The sequence below is a fragment of the Tenrec ecaudatus genome, chromosome 5 (genome assembly GCF_050624435.1).
Source record: "Tenrec ecaudatus isolate mTenEca1 chromosome 5, mTenEca1.hap1, whole genome shotgun sequence".
Classification (NCBI taxonomy): domain Eukaryota; kingdom Metazoa; phylum Chordata; class Mammalia; order Afrosoricida; family Tenrecidae; genus Tenrec; species Tenrec ecaudatus.
Genome location: NC_134534.1, coordinates 3,786,669 through 3,803,832, shown reverse-complemented (window position 1 = coordinate 3,803,832; position 17,164 = coordinate 3,786,669). Strand labels below are relative to the sequence as shown.

At 50.0% G+C, this 17,164-nt stretch overlaps 1 protein-coding gene across 1 annotated transcript in view; it reads right to left on the bottom strand.

Moving 5' to 3' along the window:
• Positions 1-17,164, bottom strand: part of COL22A1 (collagen type XXII alpha 1 chain) — a 200,348-nt gene that overhangs the window by 45,131 nt on the left and 138,053 nt on the right. Inside the window, exons 43-45 of the mRNA XM_075550530.1 lie at positions 16,056-16,103; positions 9,382-9,495; positions 6,126-6,179 (exon numbers count right to left, since the gene is read on the bottom strand). Coding sequence (XP_075406645.1) covers positions 6,126-6,179; positions 9,382-9,495; positions 16,056-16,103 — 216 coding nt within the window. The remainder of the gene's footprint in view (positions 1-6,125; positions 6,180-9,381; positions 9,496-16,055; positions 16,104-17,164) is intronic.

Here is a 17,164-nt window from a genome sequence, read left to right as displayed (position 1 = left end):
TATCTCCCCACCCCAACCCCACCCCCAACGCCCTGAAGCTCCCGTGTGGCGCAGTTGGAAAGCCCTGGAGTGGCGCTCCGTAATTAGTGATGGTGTGACCCTCCACAGGCCCGGTGAGTGGGCCCTCATGAGCAGCTGGGCTTCTGAGACATCAGTCTTGGGGAAGCCTCTTCCTTGCTGCTCATCAGAACCACAAACCAGCCCCTGTGGGGAGGGCAATGCAAGGGATCAACACACACCCATGACCTTTGGTCCCCAAAGGATGAGAGCAGCAGTCCTGAGAACTCTGGCCGGTGTGCATTCTCCACTGACAAATTCCGCTTTGTGCCCCCCCCCCCCACAGTTCCAGTGAAATCCTGCCTGATACGTGAATCTGGGCAGAGGGAAACCGGACCAGCCCTCCCTTGGGCTTGTTTGGAGACTGGCATGAAATAAAGACAAGGAAAGAGAGAATTCGAGCTTCCAGATGGCTGTGAGTCCTCAAGGGGCATGCTTAACCTCTCTGTGACTCAGTTTCTCTCCAGTGGGTGGAGACAAGAAGGCATGACCATAGGCAGGGTCAAGGCAAGCACTGCTTCCCTTGGGGACAGCGATGGATGTGGACAGTAGTAGCTATGCTACTGAGAATACAGCACATTATGGGAGCCCTAGGGATTCCCTGATGGTGTAGTGGTTACGAGTTGGGCTTCTATCGCATGGTCTGCAGTTCAAAACCAGCAGCAGCTCCATGGGAGAAAATACTAGGCTTTCTGCTCCCACACAGAGTCACAGTCTTGGAAACCCACAGGGGTTGCTATGAATAGGCATTAACTGAATGACAATGAGCTTGGTTTGAGTTTTTTGGGGTATGGGGGTCCTGGTATGTACCGTCACGGTCACTGTGGTTGTTACATCACCTGGTGTCAATGTCAGACTTCAGAGTGAAGGGGTGGGGTTTAACCTGTCAATCAGATCGCAACTGGATGCCCTCATTTGGACGAGTTAGAGATAAATAGCTTGTTGGAGGCGGGACACTGGCTCACTCCCTGTGAGACATTCCTTTGGACAAGACACAGAGCTATGCTAGAGCCCTGGAGCTGAAGGAGCCACGTGGAGACCTCTGCCAGCACTGAGATGCTCCACTGTCACTGGATCCACAAGATTTTCCCCCCACTGGCCTGTGATCTTCCTGCATTCAGCATCATTGCATGTGCTGTGTGAGTCTGAAGATGAATTTATAGATTGGTATCGGACATATGGGCTAATATCACTTTTATGGACTTGATCAGGACTGGGCTGGGATGCTTTCTCAATATTCAATTGTTCTTGTAGATAAAGCTCTTTCTTATACACATATGCATGTCTATGACTTTGTTTCTCTGGTCTACCTGGGCTCACACAGTCACCAGGGTGATTCTGACTCTAAGCGACCCTGTAGACAGAGCAAAACTGGCCCTGAGGTTTCTGAGGCTGTATAGCCTTAAGGAAGCTGACAGCTTCACCGTTCTCCCAGGAAAGGCTGGTGGGTCCGAATTGTTCATCTTTCGGGGAGCAGTCCAAAGCAGGGACCACTGTGCCACCAGGATGCATTTGGGGTTGGATGAGCAGGCACCCACTTTGGCAACCTACTCATTCCCATTTGGGGGTTTGTGCTCTGCTGGGAGGCTGCACAGGCTTCAGCGGAGCTTGAAAACTAACACAGCCTCAGAAGACACCTTGGCAAGGTATTTCTGAAATTCAGCCAGAAACTCTAGATCCCTGCAGTACTGCCCTGGTATACACGAGTCAGTAGTCGCTGAGTAGAGGCTAACAACACGTTTTATAACAAACCTACTGCTGGGGAGCCAATTCCGACTCAGAACAACCCTGTAGGGCAGAGTAGAACTGCCTCCATGGGCTTCCCAAGGCTGCCACATCTTTCCCCTGGATTTCCAACCATCAGCCCTTCAGTTAGCAACCCAGTACTTAATCCACTGAGACGCCGTGACTGTTATTATTGGTGTGTGAGCCATCGAGTCAGGCTGACCTACTGACTTTACCCACAACAGAAGGAACACACCCCGTCCTGTGCCATCCTCCCAGCGGTTCCCGTGCTTGAGCCCATTGCTGCAGCCACCGTGTCACTCCATCTAGCAGAGGACCGTCCTCTTTTTCGCCACCCCTCCACTTTAGAAACCGTAATGCCCTTCTCTAGAGAGCGGTCTCTTCTGACAACATGTCCAAAGTCTCAGCATCCTTGCGTCTAAGGAGCACTCTGGCCGTACTTCTTCCAAGACAGATCATTTTATCCAGGAGATCATTTGGGGCTAGTTCTTTCAATGCAGCTTGAACTTCTTCCTTCATCATCAATGGTTCTTGTTCATATGCTACGTCCTGAAGTGGTGGGAGGTCAGCTGGTTCTTTTTGGTACAGGGACTCAATGTGTTCTTTCCATCTTTTGATGTTTCTGCATCATTCAATATTTCATCCATAGAATATTTCAATATTGCAACTCCAGGTTTGAATTGTTTCTTGGGGGGGGGGGGGGTTCTTCAGTTTAAGATATGCTGAGTATGTTCTTCCTGTTTGGTTTTCTAACTCTAGGTCTTTGCACATTTCGTTATATAGTTGCACTGGAGCTGCCCTTTGAAATGTTCTGTTCAGCACTTTGGCTACAACGTCGCTTCTTGCATTTCTGTTAGCTAATCCATGATTAAGAGCAAGTTTCAGGGTCTCCTCTGACAACCACTTTGACCTTTTCTTTCTTTCCTGTCTTTGTAATGACCTTTCTCTTTCATGAAGAATGATGGTCTTTGTGCTAGTTGCATGATTTCAGGTCAACTTGATAAATAAGTATAGGGGTGGAGTCTAGCCTGTCAATCAGGTCACAGCTGGAGGATGACAGGGCCTTCTCATGAGGATTCTGGGAACTTCCTCTCTTTCTCCCTGGCTGTGGACCACACACTCTCTGCTTCATCTTCCTGTTGACAAGCCACATGGAGGCATGCTGGAGATGTGACGTTCCCCATCGGATCCACAAGACTTCTCACCCACTGGCCTGTGATCTTCCTGAATTGTACATCATTGCCTGTGCAGTATGAGTCTGAAGGGGAGTTTATGGACTAGTATCAGACATAAGGGAGAATATTGGACTTATGGACTTGATCAGAACTGGACTGGGATGTTTTCTCAATATGCAATTGATCTTTGATATAAAGCTCCTTCTTACCCACATATGAGTGTCTCTGGATGTCTCTGTAGTCAACCCAGACTAACACAATTGCGATGTCTGCTCACTGCTCATTGGGTCTTCTGTCATTCGTGCTTAGTAAATCTGTTCTTGAGATGTTCTCTAAATTCAGGTGGGATAGACTTATGGTCATATTTTAGTTCTCATAGACTGTTTAATTTTCTTCAGCTTTACCCTGAACTTACATATTAGCAGTTGATGGTCTGCACCATAGTCAGCCCCTGCCCTGGTTTTCGCTGCTGATATTGAGCTTCTCCATTTTCTCTTCCCACCAATGTAGTCAATATGGTTTCTGAGTATTCCATCTGGAGAAATTCAGGTGTACAGTGCCTTCGGTGTTGTTGGAAAGAGCATTTGCGATGCACAAGCCATTGGTCTTGCAGACTTCTATCATGCGATCTCCAGCTTGGTTTCTATCATTAAGGTCCTATTTTCCAACCACTGTCGCTGTGGCTCCTTAGAGTTTATAAAACTGACATCTCTCCCCCATCGCCATCTAGTAGGTCCCGACTCATAGACTGGGTAGGACAGAGTAGAAGTGCTCCTGCGGCTTTCTGAAGCTGTAAATCTTCACAGGAGTAAAAGTTCACATCCTCCTGTGGAGCAGCTGCTGGATTCAAACTGCTACATCTTAGTTCCATCATTTTAAAACAGCTCTGCCTCCCAGGATCCTCCTGATTGCTGCAGGAGATAAGACTGCAGAGCACCTTACCAGGCCTGACCATCCCAAACCAAATCCTCTGCCAACAAGCCGATGCCGACTCATAGCGATCCTATAGTGCAGGTTTCTGAGACTGTAACTCTTTACAAGAGTAGGAAATCTCATCTTTCTCCCATGGAGCAGCTGGTGGTTTGAACTGCTGCACTCGCAATTAACAGCGCAATGCTTAACCACTACCCCACCAGGGCGCTTTGGCTTGACCATTGGTATTAGAATGTTCACTATGTGCGCCTGGGGGGGGGGGGGCTGAGAGCCCTGAGATTCATCAAGGTCACCCCTGGGAAGACTCTGGTGCCACACTCTGCTGGTCCTTTTCCTGGATGGCTGCAGTCTTTGCCTTGCTCAGATGTGTTCAGAAGGCCTCCCTGGGAGGGAATTATAAAGAGGCTGAAGCAGAGCCATTGTCCCAAGACATTAGCTCTTGGGTGTGAGGGGAGCATGGGGGGGGGGCGGGTTAGGGTTGAAAGAGAAATGGTCCCTGAGGAGGTGTGGCAAGGCCTCATTTGTGTGATTGATTTGCTTTGTTTCTCTGGATAAAGACCACCACTCCCAATGGCTAAGCCAGGACAGCCAGCAAACTGACAGCCAAGGTGAAGTAAGAATCTGCTGAAATCACAGGCCCAGGCGCAGATGCTGCTGAACCCTGGAGAGAAGGTTAATACGCAGTAAATAGCCCAGACCTGCTCCTGAGAAATCTCACTCCTCGAGGGCCACAGACATGTGGGTCCTAATGCCCCCGTCTTGGCCATGGCTAAACTCTATGCACCAGCTGCCCCAACTCTCCACCCTGGGTGGGTCGGAGAACTGAGGGACCCGGGACTCCTTCTCAGTCACCAGCAGGTGTAAATGTCTCAACCTGCACGCCACATGTTTTCCATCCGGATACATTGTGGGCAGGGAGCCCTGGTGGCACAGAGGTTAAGCACTCAGCAGCTAACATAAAGGTAGGCATTTGGAACCCATTCACTACACTGAGGGAGAGGGGTGAGGTTGTCTGCTCCCATAAAAATACAGGCTCTGAGACCCGATGGGGTCCTCCTCAGTCCTGTAGGGTGGTCATGAGTCAGATCCGCCTCATGGTACACTATATCTTAGCAGCAGGTCCCCTGAAAGTCTGCCACAGGGTCAGGAAGGATACACATACCTCTGTCCCCACAGGAAAACAGGAAGACTGATCCTGACTATGAAAGGGGAAGGCATGATGCATAGCTTACAGTCCTTCCTGACACCCTTGGAGAACATCCAGGACAGGGAAAGGAGGACAAAGGAGTGAGGGCCAGCCCTCAAGCTCTCCATGGCCCCCCCCCACACAACACACAAACACAGATACTATCTTCTTAGAGATAAACACCACCACCATGACCACCAGCCCAAATGGCCAAAGCCCAGGGCACAACAGCCTGTTCCCATGCTCATGTCCCTGTTCCTGTGCCCCCACTCTGGTGCCTATGCTCCTGCTTTGTGACACCACAGGGCAGTTCTATTTTAATTAGGGGGTGCCTCAGCAGGACCCTGACACCAGGCTGCCTCTGTTTACCATGTGGCTCCCTAGTCATATGTTTAATGAGATGCCAAGCTCTCTCTGGGCAACATGTCACTGAAGTCTAGTACATCTCTTCAGTACATGTACTTTGTATTAGTGGGCAACTTTTTAGCCACAAGCCCTATTGGCACATTTGTTAAGCCCCTGGTTGCTAACCAAGAGGTTGGTAGTTTGAACCCATCAACTGCTCCACAGGAGACAGAAGTGACCATTGGCTTCCATAAAGATTTACAGCCTTGGAAATTCCATCTGGTGGCTCTATTCTGTCCTATAAGGTTGCTGTAAGTCAGGGTCAACTTGATGGCCAAACACACACTGAGGCCCAGAGAGGTCAAGGATTCTACCCAAGGCCACACAGCTCTGAAGGCTAAACTCAATGTTGGGACTCAGAGTCAAAGCTTCCAGACCCCGCCATTCATGTCTAACCCCATCTCTTAGATCATATGTTCACCATTCAGGTATCTGCAGACAAGAAGCCTGAAACTCAACAGATTGTAGTGACTTGCCCAAGGTCATAATTAGGTCAAACAGGAATTTTCTAGCTTTGAAACTATTGTTCTTTTACACTGGATAACATTCACTCTCACTCAAACTACATGAAGCAAAGAGATGTGCAGAGAGGATGCAGACATATGTTAGGAAGTCTCACCTACCTGTGGTCCAGCTATTCCTGGGGGCCCTGGGAGGCCTCTGGGTCCAGCATCCCCCTGAAGCAAGGACAAAATAGAAAACCAAGAATGAGTGGCCGTGCCTGTGGCCACAGTCATTATCATGATGTCCATGTTGGCTTCTAGTCATTGAGTGCCCAGTGAGGTTTTTTTTGGGATGCCAAAGTGCTGAACCAAGAATGTAGGCAAGTGACCATGCCCAGTGCAGCAGGTTGGCATGGCATCCATTCTTCAAGATGGCTCCCGATGACCCCTGCCTGGCAGCAGTCACACCCTACTGTAGCATTTGTACCAGGATTGATCGATGTGACAAACATAACATGGCAGGTGTAATAGTGTGTCTGGGTATAAAAATATCCAATTTTTTGGGGGGGTCTCTGCTTTCTCTTTCTCTATCACCACTAGTTGGGATGAAAGCTACCCTGTTTCCCCAAAAGTAAGACATCCCCCCAAAATAAGACCTACTTACTCTTTTGCCTCTCGCTGAAATATAAGACATCTCTCCGAAAATAAGACCTCCCTGAAAATAAACCCCCCACCCCCTGAAGCTACCGTAACTCTGGACTCTGGACTGTTGTGGCAGGTGCCTCCACAGAGCTCACTGTTGGCTGCAGCACAGCTGGAGCAGACAGGAAATGCGAGGAAATCTCTTTTAACAAACAATAAATGTGTACTGTATTCTTCTTCATGGAAAAATAAGACACCCCCTGGAAATAAGACCTAGAGCATCTTTGGGAGCAAAAATTAATATAAGATACTGTCTTATTTTTGGGGAAACAGGGTGGCTACCAAGTCTTGAGTTCATTTGAATAACCTTTGTAGAGAGTCCCACATGGTTAAGAACTTTAACCTCCAGCTAAAAACCACATGAGTGAGCTTGGAAGGGATCTGGCACCAGTCAGACTCTGATGGCTGCAGGCCTGGACAACATTGTGAGCAACCTTGTGAGAGAGCCTGCACCAGGCCCACCCAGGTACACCACTGCCGGGTGTCTGCTGCTCAGAAATAGTGAGGGAATAAATGCTGTGCTTTTCTATGCTACTATGTTTTGGGTTCAGTGAATAAAACAGTAATAAATAGATCATAAAACAGAAGAGAGGAGAGTGAGGGAGTTACAAAATATAGATAGATGATAGCTAGCTAGCTAGATCGATAAAACCAAAAACCAAACTCACTGCCATTGAGTCAATTCTGACTCAGGGCAAACCTATAGCAGGGTAGAACTTCCCTTTGGGTTTTGTGAGACTACAATTCTTTACAGAAGTAGACAGCTTCATCCTTCTCCTGAGGTGCAGCTAGTAGTTTTGAACTTCTGACCTCTCAGATAGCAGCCCAATGCTTAACCATTATACCACCAGGGCTCCCTAGAGAGATATGATAGAAAAAAGGGGAACCCATCACCATAATCTATATATAACCCCCTCCCAAGGGGATGAACAACAGAAAAGTGGGTGAAGGGAAACAGCAGTGAGTGTAAAGAATTAATTTTAAAATTATCAAGGGCTCATGAGGGAAGAAGAGTGGGAGATGGGGAAATAAGCTGATATCACGGGCTCAAGTAGAAAGAAAATGTTTTGAAAATGGTGATGGCAACATATGTACAAATGGGTTTGACACAATGGACGTATGTATGGTTTGTGATAACAGCTGTAAGAGTCCCCAATAAAATGATATTTTTTAAGATAGAGATCGCTTTAAAACATTCATGAAAAACGTCATTAAAATGTAATGTAATTTTTTCATAAATTTTTTCATGCTCATGTGTACGTGTAAAGAAAGAATATTCTACAATTCATTGAGTATATATATATACATACATATGCACATGCATATGTATTTATTCGCACACAACTATATGCATCCTACCTTTACTTTCCCTGGTTACAACCCTGAGTGTCAACAGAGTGTAAGGAGGGCCTTTGCTTTGAGTAGAGGCTGCCTCAGGTGAGAGAACGGGGTCCTTGGCCACCTGGCAGGTCCTGCTTAGAAGAATGGAACACAGCTTGGAAAGTTGGCTTAGAAATTGATTTAGTGAGTGGTTCTCATCATCAGAACTGTTTGAGTTCTTTTTCAAAACATATGTATTTGAGAATTCTCCCCAGAGATTTGATGGAAACAGTCTGGGCTGGAGGGTTCCAGAAATAATTTTTCTAAAAATCATCTAAGTGATTTGGACATGTCTGCCTCAGAGCCACTCAACAAGATGACATCTAAGTGTTCTTGTAAAGAGAGGAACCTCTTAGATTAAGACGCCTGGAATCAAACCCAGAGGTTCATCCATCTTAATTAACAAAGCAATCTTCTGACCTGATCAGCGAGCTGACTGAAGTGTGGGTTCGGGGAGCAGGGAGAAGAGTTCACACGGATATGAAAGGATTCCATTAAGTCTGCTTACCATTCCATATACGATGATGTAAGAGATGCTGCAAATCCAATAAGTGTCTATTTTTGGCATCTTGATTACCAGGAGAATTGGATTAAGTGCAAGCCTTAGTCAAGTCTGTTTGGGAATTGCCCTGGTCCTCTCCCAAGAACCCGGAGCACTTTGGAAGAAGTACAGGAATTGTGTCCCACTGTGAGGCCACTGCTAAAGCAATGTGTGTATCGGGTGTAGGGGAGGGGAAGGGGACACAGTTAATGATCAGAATACAGGTCACACCTCAAACCTGCATTTGTGTCTGTTGCTTGCCCATACCTCACTCCCAACACCACCAGGAATTCCATGAGAGCAGAGTCATGATACATACTTACCACGCTCTCCTAAACAGTACATGACAAGAGAATTGATGGGCAGATGGGTAGGGAAGTGGGTTGGTGCACAGACGTGTTGAAGGACAGAGAGGTAGTGGGTGATCCTGCATTGCTTGAGTGTCTCACTTGGTTTCGGTTACATCTTAATGCTCAAAAGTTGCAGGGTGGAAGAAAGAGCAAAACGGGGAAGGGCAGAGTCATGGAAGAAGTGGAGAAGGAGGGGAGGAGGGAGAGAGGGCTGGAGGCAGACTGTGTGTGTTAAATATCAAGCTGTACCGGAATGTCTGACAACATTTTCTTAAAATGTTCAAGACCCACGCAGGCCATTCCTCAGCAATTCCGCAGCTGTGTCCACAGCCCGACCCTCCTTGGCAAGCCGAAACCCTCAAAGCCCGAGAGCTGTGGGGGCAGGAGGTGTTGTTTCCTCCCATTTGACACCACGACACACTGCATTGCCATGATGAAGTCCGCGGGTCCCTGTACTCCGTACCTTCTTCCCTTCTGTGCCTTCTCTCCCTGACTTTCCTGGGAATCCTTTATCCCCCTTAAAGCCTGGCAGACCAGGAAGGCCGGGGGGACCAGGAGGACAGTCGCCGCACACATCCTGAGAGAGAGAGAGAGAGAGAGAGAGAGAGAGAGAGAGAGAGAGAGAGAGAGAGAGAGAGAGAATATGCATGAACAACACCTTCACTTGTACAGTCAAGGAGACCCATGGCTCCACTCAATAATGGCAAAGCCCACGGGCTGGATCTCATCATCACCCAGACCCTTCCTGGTGCATCACACTTTGTATGGTCACTGACTTCATTGAAAGTTTCGTTCCAGCCCTGAGATACTTGGACTAGTACCCCATCTCCCCCAACTCCTGGCTAGCCTGGTGGCTGGAAGCATGGCAGGAGAAAATGATGTAAAAAATCTCTCTGTGTACCAATGTCTGTGAGCATCTAAACAGATACGGAGCTGATGCCACGCGAGCACTTCAGGCTGCTAAAAATGGCATGCTCTGTCCCTGGATGAGTGACAGAAGAGAGGTGGAACTTCAGTGCTCTGTCTCGGGGTTGCCTGAGCAGAGGAGCAGCACAAAGGGCAGCCCCGCCCTTCAGGACATTCTCGCTGTGGGGCATAATGCCAGCTTTAGCCTGAGTAGGCATTCAATAACCACTTCCTGGAATCGACTGTGCTCCGCGTCTTTGTCGGAGGTAAGGAATCGCCTTGGAGGGAATGGAATGCTCGCTCTGTGCAGGGAAGTAGTCTTCTGTCTCTAGCTCTTCCTGTGGAGATCAGAGCGTACCAGGGAAACTCACGCACGTAACTAGACTCAGGTCACCGTGTGCTGCTGCATGCGCTCTGACTCACCGGGAGCCCCTGCTCAGCTGAAGGAAGACATGCTGCCCAGTCCCACGCCAGCTTCACAATCAGTGGTCTGATTGCTTGTGGCTGCTGTGCGCTTTGAGGGCCTTTCAACCTAGGGGGCCCATCTTGTAGCCCTCAGTTGGACACTGTTCTCTCCCTCAACTGGATGATGTTCTGACCCTCAACTGAACAAACTCCTGTCCCTCAACTGGATGCTGTTCTGCTGTGACCTCTAGGGGGTTTTCCATTTGGCTGGTGTTCAGAAGTAGACCAGCAGATCCCCCTCTCTAGCATCCGCCTTCAGCTCTGCTGGAAGCTGCCCGCCGTGCTGCTGTGGGACTCACTGGCGGTGCAGCTTCCAGCATCCTCCCAAATGATAGGCAAAATGACAACCAGGGAGTAGGACCAGGCTGTCCTTCCTCAGTGTCCCTTCCCTCCTCCTCCTCTCTCTGGACAGAAACAACTCAAACCCTCTGCTAACAAGTCATGCCTGATTCAGAAACACTTCTATGAGCCCTCTCTTTATCATGAGAGTTAAAACAAACAAACAGAAAAAACACTCGCTGTCATCAAGTCGATACTGATTTATAGTGACCCTGTAGGTCACAATAGAACTGTCCCCATGGGTTTCTGAGCTGTTAACTCTTCATGGGAGCAGAATACCCTGTCTTTCTCCTAAGGAGGGACTAGTGGTTTTGAATTGGTGACCTTGCTGTTAGTAGCCCAAAGAGTAGCTACTATGCCACAAGGGATCTGCTGAGAGTTACACAGGAAAATGCAAATATGACACTTAGAATATTACCAAACTAGTTGGTTAAGGAACAATACACTTAAGCTATTGCTGGTCACTCATGTATCTGTCCACTCATTGAGTGTAAGAAGCTGTCTTTGGCAATGCTAAGCTTAAAGGCCACAATGAGTGGAATGTTGTGAAGAGCTCAAGGTCAAGTGGCACCGATCACCGTTGTTTGAGTGGCCCACAGAGAGGTTCACAAAGTGGGTGGGGTCTACATGGTTTCCTACGGCAAGGGATGAAGTATGGGGTGATCCAGCAGTACTCCTGGCCTCTCATTTCAGGAGAGAAGAGCTTTCCCAGCACAGCACACCCTTCATCTGGCTTTCTGAGTTTCTGGCGCTTCTTTAGAAGTCTCTTATCCCAAGAAGCCTCCCTGATTATTCCACCCTGGAGTGGGATTCCTACTCTCCAAGCACTCCACTCATCATTGAATGGGTCTGTGTACAACTCCACCCGCCCTCCCCTCACTGGGCACAGAGAAAGAGCAAGCTCTCAGAGGGAGGCAGGCAGGGCGTCAGGCTACTTTCATATGTCTTCACTGTAGCAAATAGCTGGCTAGAGAGCACATGGTGAATACATGCAATAACCAACCAACTCAACCACCCAACCACCCACCCACCCAACCAACCAATCAACCAACCAACCAACCAACCAACGAACCAACCAACCCCTCACCTTCTGCGGTCTCCTTTTAGGGAGGGGGCTGGAAAAGCTGGTTGGGCATTTTTTTGGGGGGTGGGTTGGTTACATGTTGGGAATTGCTAGGTGCTAATGTGTATGAGCAGCCCCAATCCACTGCTGACCAGTGGATTCAACATCGTGGTGACCCTGCAGGACACAGCAGAACCGCCCCTGTAGGGTTTGCAAGGCTGTAAGTCTTTACAGAAGTATCTTTCTCCTTTGGAGTGGCCAGTGTGTTTGGACCAGTTACTGAGTGGTTAGCAGCCAAACACTTAAACCACTGTGCCCCCAGGGCACCTCATCCAACTCCAAGGTGCATGAAATGATCAGAAGGATCTTTTGTTGGTGCTGTGGTTTTGTTTGTTAGACAGAGTAACCGCTGAGGAGGACTCATCCTTGCCTAGAGAGTCTCTTCCACTTCCTTAGGCCATGATGTAGTCATGAAACACTGTGATGATGGAGGGCGGGCAGGGAGAACAGAGCCAGGCCAGGGGTGACTGGAATGCTGGCCAGGGATGACTGGGATGTGTAAGGAGCCCTGGTGCCTGCTAATAGAAAGGTCACTGGTTCGAAATCCACCAGCTGGCCCACAAGAAAAAGACCTGGCAGTGTGCTGACATAAAGATTCACAGCTTTGGAAACATGGGGCAATGCTCTGTCCTGCCGGGCTGTTACTGGGGTGATGTTGACTGTGGACAGGGCACCAGCATAGGAATCACTTCAGGGGACCCACTGCACAGCAGGTTGTCCTTGTGTAGTCCACTGAGGAGCTGACAGGGAAGTGACCCGTGGTGGCTTGTGGGAAATCAGCAAGGCCATACATGATCGAGGCATGAAGTAGGGTGATGGAGTCCATGGGGAAGGCGTGGGGAATCTGAATTCGGCTGGCGCCATGATGCTTTGGAGGGCCGATTCCTGCTCTGAGTGGGTGGTCTTGCTCATGTGCACAGCAGATGCCCTTGTATGTTGTCATTGTTAGACACACAACAAGTTACCAAGAGAACAAGACATGCCCCAGCCTGGCGCCATCCCCGTTGTGTGTCCTCCGTTTGAGCCCATTGTTGCAGGCACTGTGTCCATCCATCTCATGGTGGGGCTTCCTCATTTTCACTGCATGATGTCTTCTCCAGGGCCTGGTCCCTCCTGAGGACCTGCCCAAAGCCTGAGAGACGAAGTCTCACCACCTTCACTTCTGAGAGAAGTTCTGACTGTATTTCTTCCAAGATAGACTTGCCCATTTTCTGACAGTCCATGGCACATTCGCAATCCCTACCCAGCACCACATTTCAAATGCCCCATTCTTCTCTAGTGCTCCTGATATATTGTTCAGCTGGGGCATGCCTCTGAGGTCGAGGAAATTACCATGGCGAGGGGCAGGGGCACTGTCAGCCTCAAGTTGGCATCTGTGCTTCTCAGCACGAAAAGAGGCCAAGTGCAGCGATCTGCCCAATGCGATACATGCTAATCAAGACTACTTCCTAACTCCTCCACTTACTGAGTCATTAAGCAAGTCACTTCGTCCATTTGAGTGCACGTTCTTATCTGTAGACGGGACCATTCTCCCAATTAAGGGAAGGGCTCTAAGATGTAAATAAAACCATGCGTGCATGCAAAGCACCATGCGAACTGCAGGGCCCATTGCATATGCTGTGTGCACAGCTGTTCTCTTCCGTTGGCCTGAGATATTGTCAGCAAACCTAGCTCGCTGCATCATGGTCAGTGTGATGGGCAGCAGCAAACAAGTGCTCAATGAGAGGCTGCCATGTGGAGAAACGCAGCAGCCTTTGCTCCCGGGAAGAAAGGCCACCTCTGCCGCTCAGGAATCGCCAAGTCTTCCATTCTAGGTCACCCAAGCGCTCACTGTACCTGTGTCGTTCACAAACACAAGGTGCTGTCAGGTTGGTTCCAACTCGTGGGAACCCTGTGTTGTGTGCAGGACGTGCGGGCTCCGTGGACTTTCAGAGCTGGGAGCCTGCAGGAGCAGGGGTCCAGGGCTGCCTTTCTCGGTGTTGGCAGTGGGTGCCAACTGCTAAGCTTTGGGGAAGGGAGTCTAGTCCGTCCCTGTCTGTACCGCCCTGGGGGCCCTCCTGCCTACACACCAGCATCCTCACCCCAATAGTTCTGCCAGAGAGGGGTGCAGCTGTGATGCAGTGAATCATTGACATTGCTCTTCTAGCCACAGTCTACATGCAAAAGAGGTGCATGGGACTCTACTGAGGAGATCGTGCCCCACCAGCTGCCCCTGTGAAGTGCAGAGCCGAAGTGCTGCAAGTGCGGAGCTTGCGGAATGGTTGTACTCATGCGAGGGAGATGTCCTCAGGATGACCTTCGTGGGCAGAGACCCAACAACCGAAGTTCTTTTTACAGAAACTCCTGGAGAGAGAGCGTCCTACCCAGGCAGTTTCCCAGCCATCACCTGCTATCAGTCCCTGGACCAGATCAGCAGCCTTCCACCTGCAATGTCTAGATGCCAGGGACTGCTGCACACAACTAAACCCATCGCCGTGGGATCGATTCCAACCCAGGAGGACAGAGTGGAACTGTTCTGTAGAGTTTCCATGGCTGCAGCTCTTGAGGAACACGGACGGCCTCATCTTTTTCATGCAGAGACACTGGTGGGTTCGAACGTCTGACCTTTGGGATAGCAGCCCAGTATTTAAACCACTGAATCCCTAGAGCTTCTTGACTACACGAAGCAGAGATCATACCTGGCCAGACCTACCGCTCTCTGGTTGTAGTCGATAACATTTAAAGGTAATATGTCCTGGTGGGTCCAGGGCACTGAATACAGGTGTTCACATGTCCCCTGGGATTCCCAAGTATTCTGATAAACCCAGTTTCGTCCTCTCACGCAAGAGACTATTCATTTCACTAAGTGTCTGCCCCAACACAGTGCTGGGATGTGAGACTCTAAGCCTTCTCCTGCACGCACTGTGGGTGCACAAACCACTAGACTCTGAGGTTGAAGCTTTTTTTCCCCTTGCGTTTCTTGGCGGGGGTGGGGGGTGATGCAAACCCCAGTCCCTTGCAGAACAATGGGCTGATGAGAAATGAAGGCAGCTAATGAAATCTGTAATAAACAAAGGATTGAATCAATAGACAGTGATTTCTTGTCGTGCCCTTGGCCAGGGAAAAATACTCTCCCTTGTCAATAAAAATCCACAGAGTGCCCCGCTATTTATTTTTTAATCAAATGTCGAATTCTCCAAGACCTCTCCACGTGAGGGGGCGATTAAAAGCCCCCCCTTCTGGGACTGGTTTCCTTGGTTAGCTGTTGTGTATTCTCTCTCCTTCCCTGGGTCTCACCAGTCAGGGTGGAGTTCTCTGACGTCACAGCATCAAATGCTGGTCTCAGAAGACAGGGGGCCCAAGGAGTGCAGATTGGAGGAAAGTGGAGGCCACGCGGCACTGACCTTGTGAGCAAGGTCTAAAGTGTCACCGAGTGCCATGGAGTGTGTGTCCAGTTCTGATCAGGCACGTCCCAGGTGGGGTAGGGACGAGGAGCCCAGCGCCCACTGCCTCATGGGGTTTCAGTGACTGACTTCTTTGGAGGGAGACCACCAGAGCCTTCTGAGGCCTCCCTGGGTGAGCTTCAACGTCTGAGTTTTAGGCTAGCAGCTGAGTACAGGGAGATCTGGTGGCGTCGCGGTGATGTGTGGGGCTGCCACTCTCCCGGGTCAGCAGCCTGAAACCACCCGCTGCTCCCCAGGAGAACTGGCTTTCCACCCCTGCGAAGAGCGACACTCTCAGAAACTCACAGACGTAGTTCTACCGTGTCTAAAAGGGTCGCTGTGCGTCTACATCCAATCCATAGCAGTGAGTTTGGATGTTTTGCTTTTGGGGTTTCATGGGAAATGGCAGCCCCTCTTTTAGTGCATCCTGCCATCTGGTTGGGGCATGTGTGGGCAAACACACTTCATCCCTCCCTTCCTTTCTGAAGTCCATTGGAAAACCGAATCAAAAGATGATGAAATTCCCCCTTCCCCATGTACAAAAGAGGAACCCGGTGGCACCGTGGATTTCAGGGTGGGCTATTAACCACAAGGTCAGAAGTTCAAAACCACCAGCTGCTCCATGGGAGAAAGATCACGCTTTCTACTCCCAGAAGGACTGACAGCCCCAGGAAGCCACAGTCTATATACTGCCAGACAGGACAGTGCAAACTGGCCCCTCGCCCGTCACATCAGCTGCCCAGGCACAGTGCTGCTATTGTTGCTATGGTCCTCAGGGAACCGTCCAGAGAGAGCCCGTTTCTCACTGTGATTGGCCTCCCCCCCCCCCCCCACCGTGGCTTTCAAAACCCATGCAAATGCGTGTAATGCTTTTTATTTTACCTTCACCAAGAGGCTTATGTCCCCCGGAGACAGCAGTGGCGAGGAGCCCTGTGGGAGTACAAATAAACAAATGCATCCGCGCCTACTGGACACAGACAGACAGACAGACCCCCACCCCAGCACCCTCCACGAGTGAGAGTTCCGCGAGAGTGGCCACCAGGCCCAGGTCATCTGCACAAAGCACGGATGCTAATGTTCCCAGGAACGCACCTCCCTGGGACTCATGGTCAGACCCGACTCTCTCACACCTTTCTGGTCCCCAGCCTCATCCACCGGCTTCTTCTCCTCTCCTGGTGGGCCGTTATCCACTGAGAACCCCCTCCCCGCCGCACGAGATCAACATCTAAAAGGCCATAGCAAGTATTGGCAGGAATCTGCCATCTGGTTGTCCTGGATTTTCCAAAGAGGTCACCGCTGTCACTCGCGGCCATGCACTGCCTGCTGTGCGTTTCACCCAAACTCATCAGCTCTCACGGGGGAGGCTGCCTTTTCTACCTTGCCTGTCATTATGGACTGAACACGTCTAATTCTGGAAAGGGGATTTGGTGAAATCAAGAGTAATACCAAAGCCTGCGACAAGAGGTCACCTTTGCCAGTCCCTGGATTGACACCCGCAGCCAATGTGAATGCAAAAGGGCAGCTGGCCCAGGGTTTGAGATAGGCTGGAGGCTGGGACCCCATTGAGGTGCAAGGAGCAAATGGCTGGGAAGAAACAGGGGATCCACAGGGCAGGCAGCTGACGGGAGGAGGGGATCTCAGACTGGAGTTGGAGCCTGGGTGCCCTTCTGGAAATGTGTGCCACGGGAAAGGAGCATTTGAGGATTGTGAGGGGGAGGCCCTAGATTGTCCGCTTGGACACAGGAAGCCTATGGCCCCGTGGGACTTGCTGGGAGGAGTTTCTCTTGGTGGAGTTTAAGAGGTTCAAATCCAGTCTGGTATCTTGGGGAGGCTTAAACCAAGACAACGCTGCTATCCCCCCTCTCTGGCATTCCTCTCCGGAAATGTGGTTCCCACCGTTTCCAATGGGATGCAAAGCCATGTAAGTGGGTCACCTAGCAGGCACAGGGGACTCACTGCTGTGGGTGGGGGGGGGGGCTGTGTGCTGATTT